Genomic DNA, 18,113 nt, shown 5'->3' on the forward strand with positions numbered 1-18,113 from the left:
GCCAAGTTTTACGTGATAATAACCTTTAGTGAGGTTATATTGCCGAAGGAAAAATTACATTTTACGTGATAGAACGTGTATAGCATATTGTACATTAAGGGTCAAGTCCTCCCACATTAGGTTTTATTGGGTGGAACTAGAATTTATAATCTCTCAAATGAGTTTCAGTTGTAACAATGAATGGTCTTTTTAGATGATAAGATCATATATTTGGGCTTTCTTTGAATGATTACATGTTGTATTCTCCAATTGCATGTTAGGGCTTCGAATAAAAAATTTTCAGAGATCGATTTTGTCCCATGTAGGGCTCTGAATAAAAAAAATATTACCCAACAAGCTGTACGTTATCAATTTGGTTAAAGTCGACTTCGACTTGGTCTGTTTATTGAATAAATCATTTGTGAACGTAAATTGTAATTGTAACGGCACAACTTATATAGGCTGATATATACTCGAATAATTTCTTATTTATTGTTTTTAAAATATTATTTTTAACTTTACAATGAGATCTTAAATATTTAAAAAAGTAAGAATAAATCATGCTCATAATATATAATAGGACATGTTATTTAAATTAAACATAATTATTTAAAGATGCATATATAAATTATAAAAAGATATTTATATAAATTCTAATTTGTTAGTCAAGATTTGTAGATAAAGTTATAAGATATAGGGCCTGTTTGGGATTGTGTTAGGAGTTTTAAAAAGAATTTAAATATCCTTAAAAGTATTTAATGGAAAAATTAGATTATTTAAGATATTGATGTATATTTTAATCTCAAATTAGCTAAAAAATATGTTTGAAGAAAATGATGCTTTTCCTCAAAAGCGGATAATGCGGAATGTAGTTCTAATTTTAAAAACACTTTCAAAATGCGAAAATAACCATACAAGATTAAAATAGTTATCACTTTCAAGGATATGATAATAATCTTTAAAAAAATAAATGATCTATTATGTCATTTTTACCTTATAAAATACTTTTTTTTAATTTATTTCCAAACAAATTTAATATGTTTGAAAGTGCTTTAAATATATATTAATCAAACAATAAATAATTTTTTAATAGTAGAACTTATTACTTAAACTATAAACTATAAGACTTAAGGAAAATGCTAGATGACCTCATGAGTTTGCCCCCTCAATCTTACTACTCATGCATTTTATTTTATTTTTTTTAATATTTAATTTTTATTTATTTATTGAGGAAATGACTATTAGTAAAATTATATATATATATATTTTTATTTTTTTTAATAATTAAGAATGTTAAAAAAAATACTTAAAAGAGCAAAAAAAGAATAAAAAAATTTATAACCAGCGGTAAACGTGGACATAATAAACTATATTTCCCACCACAGTCACAACTATATCATCCCCAAACTTGCACATAATACAACTAAACAATCACAGCTTAATACTTATTATTCATTTGAACTGAACTTGTCGACACCCTTACTTGTATACAATCATGTCATCCATCCCTTCAAACGCGCGCACACACACACATATATATATATATATATAATATATATATATATATATATATATATATATTTGATATGCTATGTAAATAGGTTTCCATCGATTTCCGCACTCAAGTAGAAAAACTTATGATATATGAAGATCAAAATGTTAACATTGACCATCTTGTAAACTCTTAAGGTTCTATTTATTCACAAGTTTATGACATCCCTTTAGAGAATATAAATGAGTGTCAAACGTTGACTGACCCGAAACTGAAACATGGTAGCATAAGTATAATACGAGTATTTAATACAAATACAGCACAGTAAATATATAGTACTCTACCAACAATGACGGAGAATTAAGTGGTAACTGCCCATAACTGGGCTTGACCTCTTGGATCAAAGCCATATGCCATAACTTAAGGCAGACGATCGAACCTCAAAATTAACCCTATCATGTATTAACACTGCTTGATCGAAGTTGTAGTTGTAGGAACAGAACATATATTGGGTTTAACCTGCTCAAGTAACACTCGGACAACGAAAAGTAGTATATATAGATGATCCTGATTGTCAACTCATCTAATTAGCTCCGCGTATGTGCTGAAGTTGACGAAAATGCTTCTGGGCAGCTGTATTACTTGCAGTGCCGACATCTTTGGACGCGTTTTCTCCAGGATCTGCAGCAGAGTCCGACGGAGAAGACGAAAGAAGTTGAAAGAGAGTACCCAGAACACAACCCAAAACGGGAAGAGAGGAGCATATGATTGCGGCCTGTCTGATTATTTTCATGGATTCTGCAGTTTTGGTGATCAGTTAGCAATAATTAATAATTGCAGGCTATGCTCTCGAGCTTGATTATATAGCACAGAAGTGGAGAAGATATAGCTCTATTAGCGTGGTGATCAAGTCAAGCTGTGGAATGTCAAGCGTGCTCAATTTGACTCCTGGTCCCACACATATGATGATGCCCCAAGAGAAAACCTGCACTGATTACTATGAAGTTTCCCCTGGACGATGACGTGGGGATTATCCACGCGTGACTTGCCCCGTTGTTAAACTTTCATCTCAATTCAGATTAATTTTAAATAAAATCTTTCCTTCAATAATTTAATTATCAAATTATTAAATTTATCTCAATTCAAAATATTTTTATAAATAAAATTTATAATTTTTTTATAAATACATCTAAATTCTTCTTAATATCTAAATATATTTAAACTCATTTTAAATAGATCTTACAAAACTCACTCTACCAACTCAACTCATTACTATTCATAAGAACTCAACTTGACTCAACATCTAAAGGCAACCTAAGTTTTATGTGATAAAATTTTGATGATCCTATAAATAGTAAAATAATAAAAAATTATTTATAAATAATAATAAAATATTCTAAAAAGAGTTGTATTTTCAAACATATTCTTAATGGGAGAAAATGTTGAAGAAGAAAGATTGTGTTACATATAAAAATGTAATAACATGCAACAAATTATATAGATTAAGGGATTGTAATTCCTCATATTTTGGTAATGCAAAATGTATTTATTAATGGGCAGTTAGAGTGTGGGACGTGGTTCTCTCCTGTCCAAGCCTAGATCTCTTAAGATGATGATTTAATAATATTTTGCAAGTCATTTTTAAATACCAATACAGTCCACAGTCCATATAAATACCAACACAGTCTATATAAATACCACCTTCAGCAAGTTCAAGTATGCAACATGAATCTCCAACAGATGCAAAACATGGTTTAGTAAGAGTAGCCTACAAAATATGAAGGGGATTGTGAATGATCAAATACTACAATATAACATAGATGAAGTCAAACAAATTAGCAACAAAATATTCAAGCAGCAGACTACATAAAAATGCACAAAGCAGACCAATATATGAGTTTCTAAGGAAAAGGCCACAAAATTTAGACTTCATAAGCTAGGATCGCTGTAAAATCAGAGATAGATTCAAGAAATTGAAAGCAATAACTTGTCAAGAATACAAATACTGCAGCCATGAGTAGTTCATTTTAGCAGCCATGAAATACCCTTGTGAAATACCTAAGTTCGTCAAGGGAATATGGTGTTGTTGATCTTGGCAATCTAGGGCAAAAATCATGGCTAGAGAGAAGTCTAGATACTCTGTGTTGCTAATGCCTTTGATTGGTTCTCTACAAATGGAAATGAAAGAAAATCTGGAGGGAGGGAACGAAAAAGGCGTGGGATGGTCTGCAAATGGAACTGAGAGCGGAAAGGAAATTTTTTTTTGCTGAGGGAGTCGAAAATGGGAGAAAAAGAAAATGAGAGGGAGAAAGGAGAAGGTGTGATTCGGCGATGGTGCAGAGAGAAGATGAAAATGGAATGAAGAAATGAGAGGGTGCGATTCGGCGTGAGAGAAAAAGAAGAGAAAAAGAAAGAAATGGAAGACGACGGCAACGTGTATGATCGATGGAGAGAAGGGTCTGTGCGGGTTGAAGAAGATGAAGCCGAAGGATCAATGTGCTGGGAGCTTTCGAGAGAAGAAAAGAAAAACGAGGGAAATGAAGCTCTTCGGGATGAAGAAAGAGAAAAGAACGAGGGAAAGAGAGAGGAAGTGATTATATAATAAAATATTACCTTCTATTGTGAACAGTAGCTAGCCATGTGTGGAGAGGACTTAAGATTTACTGTAACTCAAGTCTTAAGCTTTGGATCATTGACTAGTCTAATGTGGAGGCTTTTTCTCACATCTAGCTAAGGTTTGGCCTTGCATTGACATTTGGCTAGTCCATTGCCAATGCTCTGACTTGCCCCGTTGTTAAACTTTCAACTCAATTCAGATTAATTTTAAATAAAATCTATCCTTCAAACATTCAATTATCAAATTATTAAATTCATCTCAATTTAAAATCTTTTTACAAGTAAGATTTATAATTTTTTTCAATTTTTTTTATAAATATATATAAATTCATCTTAACATCTAAACATATTTAAACTCATTTTAAGTAGATCTCACAAAACTCACTCTATCAACTCAGCTCATTACTATTCATAAAGAGCTCAACTCGGCTCAACATCTAAACGCAACCTAAGTTTTATGTGATAAAATTTTGATGATCCTATAAATAGTAAAATAATAAAAAATTATTTATAAATAGTAATAAAATATTCTAAAAAGAGTTGTATTTTCAAACATATTCTTAATGGGAGCAAATGTTGACAGGAGAAAGATTGTGTTACATATAAAAATGTAATAGCATGCAACAAATATAGATTAAGGGATTGTAATTCCTCATCTTTTGGTAATGAAAAATGTATTTATTAATGGGCAGTTAAAGTGTGGGACGTGGTTCTCTCCTGTCCAAGCCTATATCTCTTAAGATGGTGATTTAATAATATTTTGCAAGTCATTTTTAATTTTTATTATATTTAATTGATGTATCGCATTTTAAGCCGCGTTTGATTTGCGTAATTAGTTTACATGTAAATTAGTCAAGGCCAACCGCAGACAAAATTATAACTGATTTTAACTATAGTAAGGTGAGCTCACACGTGTTACTTTCTCAACTTTCGTATCCACGTGCGAGAGAAATATCTATATCAATTTTGGCGCTTCTCTTAACTACCTCCTCTCCTGCTGTTGAAGCTCAACTGAAGAGTCGTTAGATGGCTCAGAAATCAGAATTGAAAAGGAAAACACCAAATGACTACGATGCCCGCTTCCCGCCTCGAACGCCCATTGTGGCATCGCAAATATAAATCTCCAAAGGGAGGGTATTTCCGGGCGAATGTGCAGGAACTGGATCACAGAAGAGAAAAGAAAGAGAGCCTCTGTAACAAACATACGTATATAAGCAGAGCCTTCAAACCTTCTAAACCGATTTTACTTAGTTAAGACTTAGAACAGTGAACAGAGAGTCTCTCTCTCTCTCTCTGTGAGAGATCGGTTTTTCTTGTATCCTTCACAAGAGCGCTTCAAGAAACGAAGTCTTGCTTGAGAAAGGATCGACACCGATTAGCTTTCGAAGCCATGTCGATCTCGATTCTTGAGGCCTGCAAGAAGAGGAAGCGTAGGCCAAAGCTTTACGGGTTTCAGAACTTCGGAGATCCTGGTTGCCCCATTGACCCCAAGGGCGCGTTCCGCGACAATATCCGGCTCTTTCTTCAAGAATGCGCCGATCTTCATGAAAACGACATCCACGCCATGCCCACCTGGTGTACCCTCCTCGTGCACGAGACCAGGAAATTCGTTGTCCCTCTCTACACCTTTGAAGAGGACGTCAAGTGCTCTCCGAGGCCGCCCTACTGTGATCACTGTCGATGCGCAGGTTAGGCTTGATCATTTTCCGCAACAGTTATGAATTTTTCTCTTTATTTTCTCAGAAGAGTTTCTGTAATATGCTTTGGGGTTTTGGTCTTGGGAATTGGGGTTTTCCTTTTAGCTGTTCCTTTGCCACTTTCTTGGGGTTTTCTTATAGTAATTCGGTTGAACGAATCGGATTGTGTCCCATACCAAATAATTCGGTGTTTTGGTTTAGGACATATATAGAAATTTTCGGCTAATGAGTAACCTTTCTGTTTCTTTCTGTTCCTTAGTTTGGAAGAGTCTTTTTTATTGCCTGAAAACAGAACCAGAAAATACTAATTAGGTTGTTTTCATGATGATGTAAGAATTAGAGCTTCTGAGTCTCTCTTGGATTTGTTCTTCAGGTTGGAGTAATCATTTTGTATCGAAACGAAAGTATCATTTGATAATTCCAGCGGATGAAGATTGGAATAAGCCCCTGGATGATGACCTCATTGATCTCCAGAACCATCTGTTGCATGGTCTGATACACTGCAACGGGTTTGGTCATTTGATCTGCATTAATGGAATTGAAGGAGGTTCTAAGTATTTGTGTGGCAGAGAAATCATGGATTTGTGGGACCGAATTTGCACAAATCTTGGAACCCGGTAACCAAAAGCACCATGATCATCGTTTTGTTTTGCATTTATAATTGTTAAAGACTCTGAATTTGAGGTGGTTATTCTCTTGCAGGAAAATAACAGTTGAGGATGTATCAAAGAAGAGGTCGATGGATCTTAGGTTACTCTATGGTGTTGCTTATGGACACTCTTGGTTCGGTAGATGGGGGTACAGATTCTGCCGAGGAAGCTTTGGAGTGGCAGAGCACAATTATGATAGAGCCATTGAAGTTCTTAGCTCATTGGAACTTGACAAGACCATCCAAGATTTTAGTAACTTGGAAAAACGCAGAGAAATCAAGCAACTAATTCTTCACTACAGATATATGAGCGAAACCCAGTTGGTAACAATCAAAGATCTTCTGAGGTTTATGCTGACAATCAAGTCTCGTGCCCCTCTACAAATAAACAAACCTGCTGCTGCTCCTCCAACTTCCAATTCAAAACCTTTAATCCGGAACAAGCCTTTGGTGAAGGAAAAATCATTGAAGTATAGAAGTTTCACTGCACTTGCCAATATGGATAGCAGATGGCCTGCAAGGAGACTAGAATATGCAGCAGAAGTGATTGTAAATGCATTAAAAGTGAAGAAAGAAGGCAAATTCTGCCATGGTGGGATGACTAGGCAAGATCTGAGAGATGCAGCTCGGCTTCACATTGGTGACACTGGTCTGCTGGATTATGTGCTAAAATCAATGAACAATGTTGTTGTGGGAAATCACATTGTGTGTCGTACTGTTAACCCAACAACTCGGATTTTGGAATACTCAATCAATGAGCTTGGAAATGAGGCTACCATCTCTGAACCAGAGATAGAATTACTTCCAAAGCCCCTTCCAGCATCGACTCTAGTTCCAGGCTTTGATGTATACAGTGATTTGGTTGCTGTATATAAAAACCTACTACTGGATTACAAAAAGTTAAATTTGGTCGAATTAGCAACTCAGGTAGTTCTGGACAGCAAGCATTTTGTGAAGGAGTGGCCATTTACTGATGAAGCAGATCAGTATCTGAGATTTATTTGCCGACTGTTGCCAAGTTTTTACGATATAGAAACTGAATTAAATGGGAAGTTTCCACCTGGGGAAATCGTTGTAGTTCCACTGCATGCAACAGTTGGAGAGTTGAAGCAAGCGGTGGAGAGTGCACTGAGGGACACGTACTGTATAACTGAAGGATTTTTGGTGATAGAGATAAAAGAGCTGGAGGAATTGGAGGACGAGGAAGTGCTGTTTGGAGCGGTAGAGTCGGGTGTGGAACTGTGTGTGAGAGGGAGAGGGATAGATTTGGAGAATCGTTTGAGATACCAAAGTGGGGCTGACACTTGGATGGTGAGATGCGAATGTGGGGCTCGAGATGATGATGGGGAGAGGATGGTGGCATGCGACATTTGTGAGGTGTGGCAGCACACTCGCTGCTGTGGCATTGAGGACACTGAGGCTGTTCCACCGCTGTTCGTGTGCTCAGGGTGCTGTGTCTCACTTGGGACACTAAAAACTGAAGCTTCCTGTGCTTTTGAGTGTTCTGATACTTTGCTCATGTCTACAGACACTTTTGGACTCGAGCTTGGGTATTAAGCTTGGTGCTGTGAAATGAAGTGATCATGACTCATGATGATTGGTTGCTATATCTTTCTAATTGTCACATGATTAGAGCTAGTAAAAACAGCACCAAGAAGGCGAGAATTGCCCTTTCTCGCTGTTTCCCATCTCAAAGGTTTTTAACACCTTTTTTTTCCCATCTAAGGCAAGAATAGCTTGTTCTTTCCTTTGCTCATATAGGAATATGACATCAATAAAATTACAAGAAACACCAAGTGCAGGATAGTAAAATTTTGTTTACGCCTCCAATTAACTTGCATAAATGTATGTAATCTTTCAAGTGTCCATGAAGTTCTTTTTGTTTTGTTTTGCTTTATTTATTGTGTTTGATTCTAGCTAGTGACCGAGTTTGAGTATACATACAAGTCTTTTCCCTGGCATTGAATATAGATGACTTGTAAGATGGAATTTTTTTTTTTTTTTGTTATTTGGGCCAACAAACAGTTTTTGAAGATCCACTGATACAATCAGCATCATCATGATTAGTATCATGGCAAAAGATTGAAAGAGTCTTGCTTGCTTTTGAAGATGAGTTGACTTAGCCCATGCTACAACAAATATGGCCTGTAGCGGCCTACTTATTTTCGGCAAGATAAAGTTTGTAGTAAAAAGTGACATTTTTCTGCAAAAATCGAATTTTTTCTGCAAAAATATCGATCATTCCGCAGAAAAAAAACTAATTTAACATGACAAGCTAGCGCTGCTAGCCCCACCCTAACAAAACTAATTTCTTTTGTAAGTATTTTTAGGCCTAAATTGCTGTGTCTACTTCTATAGTGAACCAGTACTGCTAGAGGCAGTCCTTATATTACGTGGATCTAATCTAGTCTTAGAGCTCATTTCATGGATCTCTAGCATTAATTCGAGATCGACTTACTCCATGGAAATAAGCAGAGGAGAAAGAAACTCATGTGAGATGGAAAGATCGATCGAAAATTTGTGGAGTGAGAGAGAGGCAAAAAAAGATCATTCAGAGACTAAAGTAGCGACTTCAAGTTCATAAAAGTAGCTTATGGTTGAAGATGCAGCGTTGTGGTTTATGGTATATGGTTAAATGATATTAATTTTTCTCTAGCTCATGTTTACAGAGAGGTAAATGGAGCTGCAGATGGTCTTGCAAAACGGGGCGCTCAAGGATACTCGGGCTTTTGGTCCTCATTGTCAGATCTCCCTTCTTTTGTTAGAGGGATTATTAGATTGGATAAGGGAGGTTATCCGTATATCAGGAAATGTAGGAAGTAGGTTTATTTTCCTTCTGGGTTGGGTTGTTTTTGTTGGTTGGTTTATGTTCTTGTTCATAGTTTGGTTCTTTTTTCAAATCCATGTTTTTATGTTACCACGGTTTTTCCATCCACTATAAGTGAGGAGAATTTATGAATAAGAAAGCCTGCCTTCAAGGTTTTTTTTTTTTTTTTTAAGTTCATAAAAGTAAAGTGACATATTGCGACCCACATTTTGTCGTCGTGATTTTGTGACAAAAACATGCGGCTATCCGATTTTGGGTGGAAATACAATACATCTTTTGCAAGAAAGGATAATGCTATAGTTACGGCTCATTTCTACCGTTTTCTCTTCCCACTCTACTAGGCATGTCAGGTGTTTTATAATTTTTTTTATAAAGAAAAAAAAAAAAGGCAAAGCGTGTCTCTCTTGCCCAACATCCCCCCTCCTCTGCTCCTCATTTCCTCTTCAGAAGTTGAAAATCCCCAACCCCCAAAAGCCTGCCTTCATTTCCTTTGGCTCCTCTGTCAGACGTCCATTGGCATCCAGTCTGCACGGCAAGAGATACATTTCCGGTATCGTCTTCCAGCTCTCCTCCGTCCAACCTCCAATTCGAGAGGTACATTTCCCTAATTTTTTCCGTCTTTTGGGATTTGTGATTGACTGAGCGGGCATTCAGCCATGGCCACAGCCTTTAGTACTCTTAGCTAATTAGTGTTAGTGTTATGTGATACTGGGACAAATTCTGGTTTATTTTGAATGAAAAACCTATAATGCATGTGATACAGAGCACGATGGAGTTCGTTTATTCATGCTTAATCCCTCAAGTAGCGAAAGTCCAAGAAATCTATTCTTGTTTTAACATGTAAAAAGACATTGATCTCTTCTAATGCATTTGAACCAAGTGATCAAGAACTTTCTAGTCCCTATTTGCTTCCACTGAATAAGTAAGGCCTTTTAAATGCAATGTTCTATCACAGTTCCATAGATCATGGAGACCATTTAAGAAAAAGAGAAAGTGCAAAAGCTAGGTTGAATGTCTGAATCATTTAAATTCTGAAACCAACTTTATTAAAAATACAAGTGAAAGGGTCAGATTCTGGTCTTTTAAGCAATGTTCTTTCCCGTAGGAGTAAAGAAATGACAACAAATTAATAAGAGGAAAAAGACAATAAATTTCTCAAGTTGTAGTTGCAACAACAATAATTTGTAGGGATATTATGATCCCCCTGCTCTATCTCTCTATGTGGTAAAACAAAGGGAATTTTTTTTGTTGATCCCACACTGGGTTTCTTTGGGTTGAAGACGAAGAAGCTTGAAGGCTTGGCTTGAAGATGAAATGCGAAGACGAAGACAAAATGAAATGGGTTTCTATGGCTTGAAGACGAAGCTTGAAGACAACGAAGCTTGAAGGCTTGGCTTGAAGATGAAATGTGAAGACGAAGACAAAATGAAATGGGTTTCTCTAGCTTGAAGATGAAATGGAGGCTTTAATTTTTTAATTTCTAAGGCATACAACGTGGCATGCCACGTCTAGCGGGAGGTGGGAGTGGGACGTCCGAGCGGTGGGTGTAGCATTTTCCATAGTATATAAATGTAACCAATAACTTATAGAGAATTTGAAGATATGAGTGCAAAAAACCAGCTCGATCCAATATACCAATTCGCCATTAATGTTAGCTTTTGTAGCCCAATATACCAACTCGACATTAATTCGATCGAGCTGCTACAATGTAGGTTTTCTAGGGATACATGAGATATATAAGAGGCTTAGAGAACTTACGTATATAGTATTTCCCTCTCTTTTGTGAGATCAATATTGGATTTTCACTTTACATCTGAAATATTAGAGATCGGTACATGACTTTGCCAACAGGGAAAATTGAATTATCAAATCTAATGTAAAAATCATTGGATTTTCACTTAACATCTGAAATATTAGAGATCAGTACACGACTTTGCTAGCAGGGAAGATTGAATTATCAAATCTAATGTAAAAATCATAGGCAACCGATCGATCGATAGACAACAAAAAGATGATCGGAACAAAATACTATATTTGAGAGTCAACTTTCATCGGCTAGCTCTTGATTTTACTCCGTACGTGTCACAACAATACATTTAAAAATAGGAACTAAATTAACTCAAAACCAAAATCAAATGATCTCGGGTCGATCGATTATCAACAAAAGAAGATCACCAGGAGTTGTTCAATGGCTTCTCCAACAAAGCCAAAAGGTACATCTCCCTGCGCTCGGCACCACGATCGACCTTCTTCCCCACTCCACTTAACCTTTTTGAATCCGATACTCTCTATCAGTGGCTTGTAAACCTCCTTAAACTGCCCTTCCACACAGAAGAAATGGTCGAGCCAAAACAATCCCCCTGGCCTGAGCACCCTGTAGATGCCAAGCATCAAGAAGTGCATCGACGTCGTGGGAATCTAGTTACTCAAAACATGCATGGAATGCACGATGTCCAATGTGTTGCCGAAGAATGGGAGCCTTTGAGAAATGCTAATGTACAGAGGCACAACCCCTCTCGAGGCAATGAAATTGTTGAACGGACCATTCAAGTTTATGGAGGTCGTAATAATGGTTATGTTCCTCGCCATCATTCTCACTGCAAATGTTGCCACTCCACCTTCAATGTCGAGCCCGATACGTATCGTGCCGGGCTTCTTTGTTGCTAATACTTCGTTGATACTGAAGTCAAGTCTCCCATTACCTTTAGACGAGATCCAACGGTTTTTCTCAAGTCCTTGAAGATCGAAACAGTCTTTGCAATCGCTGAAGCCCTTTTCCCTATGTGATTAACGAGGCAGTCGTAGTTCTTGCAATTATAAGCCTTCCATACAATGGACCTGTCGGGTGGTGTGGTCCACAAACTGGTCGGAAGAGGGTAAGGTTCAACGTATTTCAGAGAGGCGACAGGGCGACAACGGCTTCGAGGGAGTGGTTGATCACAGCCTTTGAGAAGGAGCTTTTGGGCATGGAGCTCGTCATCAGGACAGGAGCCATTCACTTTGTAAGACATGAAACGGTGAAGTTCGTCAGGGAACAGGGTGCAAGCTTGGCCAGCTGGGGGGTAAATAGTGTCGAAATCAAAGTTTAGATTGTATCCAAGTGGAAGCATCTGTCCAGATGTGAAAGCAAGGAATTCCAACAGGAGCTCCATAGCAGAAACTTCAGAGGCATCAGCTGTTTTAGAAGAGTACTGATCATCCGTGGTGGCTGAGTTGTAGGAGGTGGGGTTGAAAGGATAAGAGGCCGAGGAGTTGAAGATAGAGGAAAGGAGCAAGCTGAGAACATTTGTTGACAAAAGGACGGAAAGGAAGAATAGATTGGTGTGGAGAGATTTCATGGGTTTACGGGGATAATCCATGGATTTTTGTTTCTATGTGTTTAGGGTTGCTTAGAATTGAAGCTAGATAGGATTGAGTAGGAAGTGGGTGTGTCTACGCCTTAAAAAAAACTATGAAAATGGAACTGTTTCAATGCAACTTTCAACTAAATAAAGTCCTAAGCCCTAGTTATTGGACATAAAATATTACTAAGACAATGAACATGGCTGATTTTTAGGGAAGGATTATTTATCATTCCTCTTCTTCTATATATGCAGTAGTACTTGGTCTTCTATTTTATTTTAGGATCTTTTAATACAACAATCTACATATATATATATATATACAATTCTGCTATATATAGTCGCCAGCTACAGTCGCCGTGCAGTCGGCTGATGACGTGGCAGCTTCTGTTAATTTAAAAAAAAAATAGTGCTGTGAATTTCGGATTCCATTCCCGTTTCACTTCTCCATTTCTCATTCTCTTCCTCTGATTTTCTTTAGCGATTTGTGCTTCTCATCTTTAGCCAAAGAGTTCCAGTCGCTGAAAGATCGTCTGGAGGGGGATCCGCTGAGTAATCCAGCCGTGGAACTAGTCTCATCTTCAGACCCATTAATCCCTCCAATCCCATCATCTTCAAAGTCCGGCTCATTGGCATTCACTGGAACCAGTCTCATCTTGGCGAAAACCTCATCAGTCTCGGGATCGGCCATGTATTTCACAGCACAAACTCTGCAGGGAATAAACGGCACAACCCTCAGGTAGCTCCGAAAATCGACATTTCTATAGGCATGCTCGGCGTGCCCTAAGGGAAGTAAAAGACCTTGGCGTTGACTGAGGGCATTTGCACCATTCCACCGGCGCAAGCATGCCATAGTTGAGGATCTAAGCACTTTTCCACCTCCTTTAACTTCTCCTTCAAATCTAAAAATATAATCATTTATTAGAAGAGAACCCAAACCTATTTCTTACAGAAACCACAAATTGGCCTTCCTCTAAAAAGCATTTCTTCCCCAAGAAAAACAAACCCATTTATTAGATTTCTTCTGGCAATGAAGAAAACACTGGATTTCATGATTAACAGATTTCTCCCAAACCCATTTCGACTATTTCTCCCAAACCCAGTTTTCAGATTTTGTCCGAGTAGCTCTTGTAAACCTTTTGGATCTCTTCCATTCAATCTTTCAACTCAAATTTTTCATCAATCTTCAGAGGCTTTAGACCTTCAACGTTGGTTGCAAACTCTGACTCTTCTTCTTCTAAAATAGTATGAAGTCCCTAGTTATTTGATTCCTTAGTTCCATCTTATGAGTGACATATAAATACACATTTATGAGTGATCTTTGTGACTGCTAATTAAGCATGAAGAACTATTGATCTAAAGAAGTGAAAAAAAATGGAGGAGAGGCTGAGTAGAGCACACCTTGAGAGTCAATATGCAATAAAGTTTCGTAAGTTTAGATGGTTTTGAGGAGGCTGCGCTTCGTGTGTAGAAGGTGCGTAAACAGAAACACAAAGAGAATGAGAGAATTGAGAAGGGAAACCAAGGAAAGCCTCAATATGGTGTGCTCCAGTTTTTTTAAATGGTGTGTTTGTATTTTTCCACATCAGTTGGCGTTTACACACCGCTTATATGAGACACTTGTACTCAGCATTTTTCATATATATATATACACACACACATGACTTAATATATAAATCCAAGTCCGTCGTGCACACAACATATATATTACTATATTGGATCCAAAATTTAAAAAACAAGAAAAAAGAAAAAAAAAAAAAGAAAAAGAAACGCAAGCAACCAGAGACCAATTAACCATCCCATGCCATTGTGGATCTAACCTATGATCTTTCTTATCTATCGTTTGTATAAGGTATTCATCCGTTATAAGTGAGAGTTAATCAATAAAATTTGAGTATTGTCCTATTGTTCAAAAAATCTATGTTATCCAACTATTTATTAAATGTTTTTTAAATATAAACGATGTATTAATACTCTTATCCTATCACAAAATATCTTGCGATCTAAATTCGTAATATTTGTCTAAAAAAATGAAAGAAAAAAACCAGGATGCTCATTGCATGCACGTTTCTGATGACTTGTGCAATTTGCTTATTACCTAGATTCGCATGTTAAGCTGGTAAAATCTGAACGGCAACACATATGATGTGTTCTGCTCTTAAAAGTCCAACGTCCCAATTGTTAAAGAAGGATAAAATGCTGAGCGTGTAATGTGATATACAGTCGTAAAGTATGTAAGTAAGCGCCGTATAATCACTTTAAAAAATAATAAAGTTTATTATTAAAAAATTAATTTTTTTTATATGAATCTTGTATTTATTTATTTTTTTTAAAATAATTGCGCGACGCACTTGTATATTGCACGACCGATTGCAAATATCAATTATTTTGATTAGATCGTTGGAATCATGACAGAAATATATTACAGGGAATGGGTTTATTGGATGCACACACATCCGTGATTTATGCTAATTCAAATATTCTATGCTTATTCAATGAGGTTTGAAACTTTTAACGCGTCTTCTTCAACTTTGAGATCTCAAAGTTTCCATTTCTCCATTTTCCAATAACACGCATGCTTGAGCCTCATGATCAGATTCGTCTTTGGAAATTTCCAGGGGCTGTTCTTGCTGTTTCTAAGATAACATCAGTTCTCATTATTATTATTATTATTATTATTATTATTATTATTATTATTATTATTATTGTTTTCAGATTTCAAAGTTCGTTGACATGACCCACAATTTCAACAACAACAATATTGAATCGAAATGTCAAAACTGCAAGTAGATATATCATGCCTAGCTAGTAGCTAGCGATCAATTTCAAATATATACGCTATATACGAAAAAGATTTCTCTAAGTTATTGTCTGAATTTAAAGGTTTTAAATAGAAAAAGAAATAAACACATGAAGTAGCATTTTTTAGCAAATATTAATCCATGATAATTTTATATATTTATCTTAATTTATCTCACTTAATAGTCTCAAATTTAAATAGGAATTTGAGAGAATCCCGTCAATAAATATTATTGCAAATGCAATTAACTAAATATCTATATATCTCAGATCTTAAATTTCGGATTAAAAGAAGTCATGATGAATATTCCTAATTCATAATCATAGCTATATAGTCGCTGCCTGCATAATTAATTCTGATTTTTCCTTTATATCTACCGCGCCTTCATTTAGTGGACCGTGCGCACATTAATCGATCGGTACCGTGTTTTAGCTTGGAATATTATTGTGATCGTGGTGGTATCTAGCGAGCAAGATCGCGCACTGGTTGCCTCGATTGATTAAGGTGTGGTTTTGATAGTAAGATGAGATGATATGATATGATTTTATATGAAAGTTGAAAATTGAATATATAAAATATTATTATTGTTTTGAAATTTGAAAAAGTTGAATTGAATATGATATTTTGTGTTGAAATTTGAAAAAAATGTAATGATGAGATGAGACGAAACACTACTTTCACTATCCAAACGGAACCTAATTATGATGGGCGCGGTTCGGTGTTAAGGTATTGAACAGATTAATTAACAAGCATAGTTTTTGATAGGCCAATTATATTGATAATCTTGTAATATATCGAAGGTACTGCTCCATGAGTCAGTACTCCCATGGAAGCATCATGCAGTACGTATCACAAAGTATAGAAACAGTTTTGTAACTTTTGTATGCGAAAGTTGAGCTTACGAATGAAGTGTCAAAACAGTTCTAATGGACGTAGATTCATCAGAATGAGTGCTATCGACACAAAAATTCCTGTTTCTTTGTACGTTTTTTTTGGGGGGGTCCTATAACTGAATACTATTGATCTATATCTGTGTGGCTTAATTGTATGCTTTTCTTCTCTGAGATGCGCAAGTAAAAGAGAAAAACTCTAATGACTCAAAATGGTCTCTTGAGGTACTTGAAATCCATCGATGGATCAACACAGTCTAACCTAATCCTGTGAACATTCAGCAATTTCAACAACTCGGTGGCCTTTTCCTTTATGCTCTCACCACAGCCAACCTGCAAGAGAACCAAAAGCTTTTGAAGAGCACCTGCTTGAAGTGCCTCAACTATAACACCACCCTCGTCCTTCTTGTCTTTCCTGCAGAGCTTCCAAAGAATGCAGACTGCAAACTCCGTCGCTAACTTTGATATCCTTAACATCTTCTTCACCAAAAGAGGCATGGTTAGAGCACTCTTATATGCCTCTTCTCTCCCTTCTTTAGAATCGCAAATACCAGCCAAAACACCCAAAGTCCTCTCACATATTCCTTTTTCTGCGTCAACAAGGATTTCTAGTATTAGCGGAACCAAGCCCAGTTCCACAAATCTTGACGTAAATCTCACACCCGTCGCAGATGGAGAAATCATGTAGAAAATGGTTGTTAAAGAAGCCCTGGTAGCCTTTGGACAAATAGGCTCCCTAATAATCTGAACCAAAGCTTCAGCGACTCCTTCAATCTTTGCCAAGGAATCAACGTGTCGTTGGTTTAAAGAAAGAAGCTCTTTGAGTACTAAAACTGCGTTTTGCCTTGCAGAAAGATCTCCACTCTTCAAAAGCCATACCATGCCGCCTAAAGATGTTTCCGATCCTAACTTCGATTGGCCTTCTTCACCAAGTGGGAACGTCCATGCCAAGACGGATAAGATCTCTTTCAACAGGTCGACATGTTTCTCAAACGAAACAGTACTTGCGAAAGAGTGGAAAGTTTCCGGTAACTGATAACCAGTTCCGTTGTTCACAACGCACCGCCTGTTACGGTCGCTCTCCTTTCCCCATGCCTTGATCTTCCCAACCAATTCTCGGCAACTCTTGTGATCCCCACGTTGAGTTGAGACCGCAATTCTAGAACAAATCTTTGAAACCTCATAATGAGTCACCGGAATTCGAGGCGTCGGTATCCTTTCAATCCCATAAGAACGATTCTCAACACACCAATCTTGAATCATCCTGCGTATTGCATGATTTGGGATTTGATCCAAACTCGTCAACACCTGGTTACTCGCGGGACAAGTTTGGTTGCCCGCTTCGATCCACTTCTCGATGCTTTCTCGATCATACGTGATCCCAGTAGACAACGTGACTGGATCTTTCATCAAATCAAGAGAGATCGGGCACTGAAAGTGACTTGGAATCGTGATCTCCATGTGTAAATTGCCGTCTAAAAGCTCGCTCTTGTTGTTGCCACCACGGCTGGCTCTCCTTCTTCTACAAGATAAAATCATTGTTGTAAAGAGTCTTTCGGTCTTGATCTTCGACAAAGGATGCGTCTTTCGCTTACTTACATCGTAACCTTATATATTCTCACACGGGTCAAAGCTAGGCAAGTTAGGAGAAAAGCAAGCAGCCAAGTAGTAGACAACAACGTTCAAAATCAAAAAAGGGAGACTTTGATCGTTGTAGTATATGAATGTTGACCGTTGAATGGGACATTCAAGAGGTCCTTGGGGACGCCAAGGCTTACTGGAAATATGGGTACCACGTGGATGAGGTTTGACCAGGTAGCTG

General features: G+C 37.1%; 2 protein-coding genes and 1 pseudogene across 2 annotated transcripts; 1 reads left to right on the plus strand and 2 right to left on the minus strand.

Annotated features, from left to right (window-relative positions):
* The first annotated feature begins 5,249 nt into the window (after positions 1-5,249).
* On the plus strand, positions 5,250-8,251 carry LOC121248133 (PHD finger protein MALE MEIOCYTE DEATH 1). The gene is made up of 3 exons (XM_041146499.1): positions 5,250-5,775; positions 6,158-6,401; positions 6,487-8,251. The coding sequence occupies exons 1-3, from the start codon at positions 5,478-5,480 to the stop codon at positions 7,988-7,990; spliced, it is 2,046 nt and encodes a 681-aa protein (XP_041002433.1). The 5' UTR covers positions 5,250-5,477; the 3' UTR covers positions 7,991-8,251.
* A 3,180-nt stretch (positions 8,252-11,431) lies between these two features.
* LOC121248132 lies at positions 11,432-12,619 on the minus strand (annotated as a pseudogene).
* Positions 12,620-16,311: 3,692 nt separating this feature from the next.
* Positions 16,312-17,885, minus strand: LOC121248131 (U-box domain-containing protein 21-like). The gene has a single exon (XM_041146498.1). The coding sequence runs from the start codon at positions 17,828-17,830 to the stop codon at positions 16,499-16,501; it is 1,332 nt and encodes a 443-aa protein (XP_041002432.1). The 5' UTR covers positions 17,831-17,885; the 3' UTR covers positions 16,312-16,498.
* Positions 17,886-18,113: the final 228 nt, after the last annotated feature.

The sequence above is a fragment of the Juglans microcarpa x Juglans regia genome, chromosome 2D, assembly GCF_004785595.1.
Source record: "Juglans microcarpa x Juglans regia isolate MS1-56 chromosome 2D, Jm3101_v1.0, whole genome shotgun sequence".
NCBI classification, from domain to species: Eukaryota; Viridiplantae; Streptophyta; class Magnoliopsida; order Fagales; family Juglandaceae; genus Juglans; species Juglans microcarpa x Juglans regia.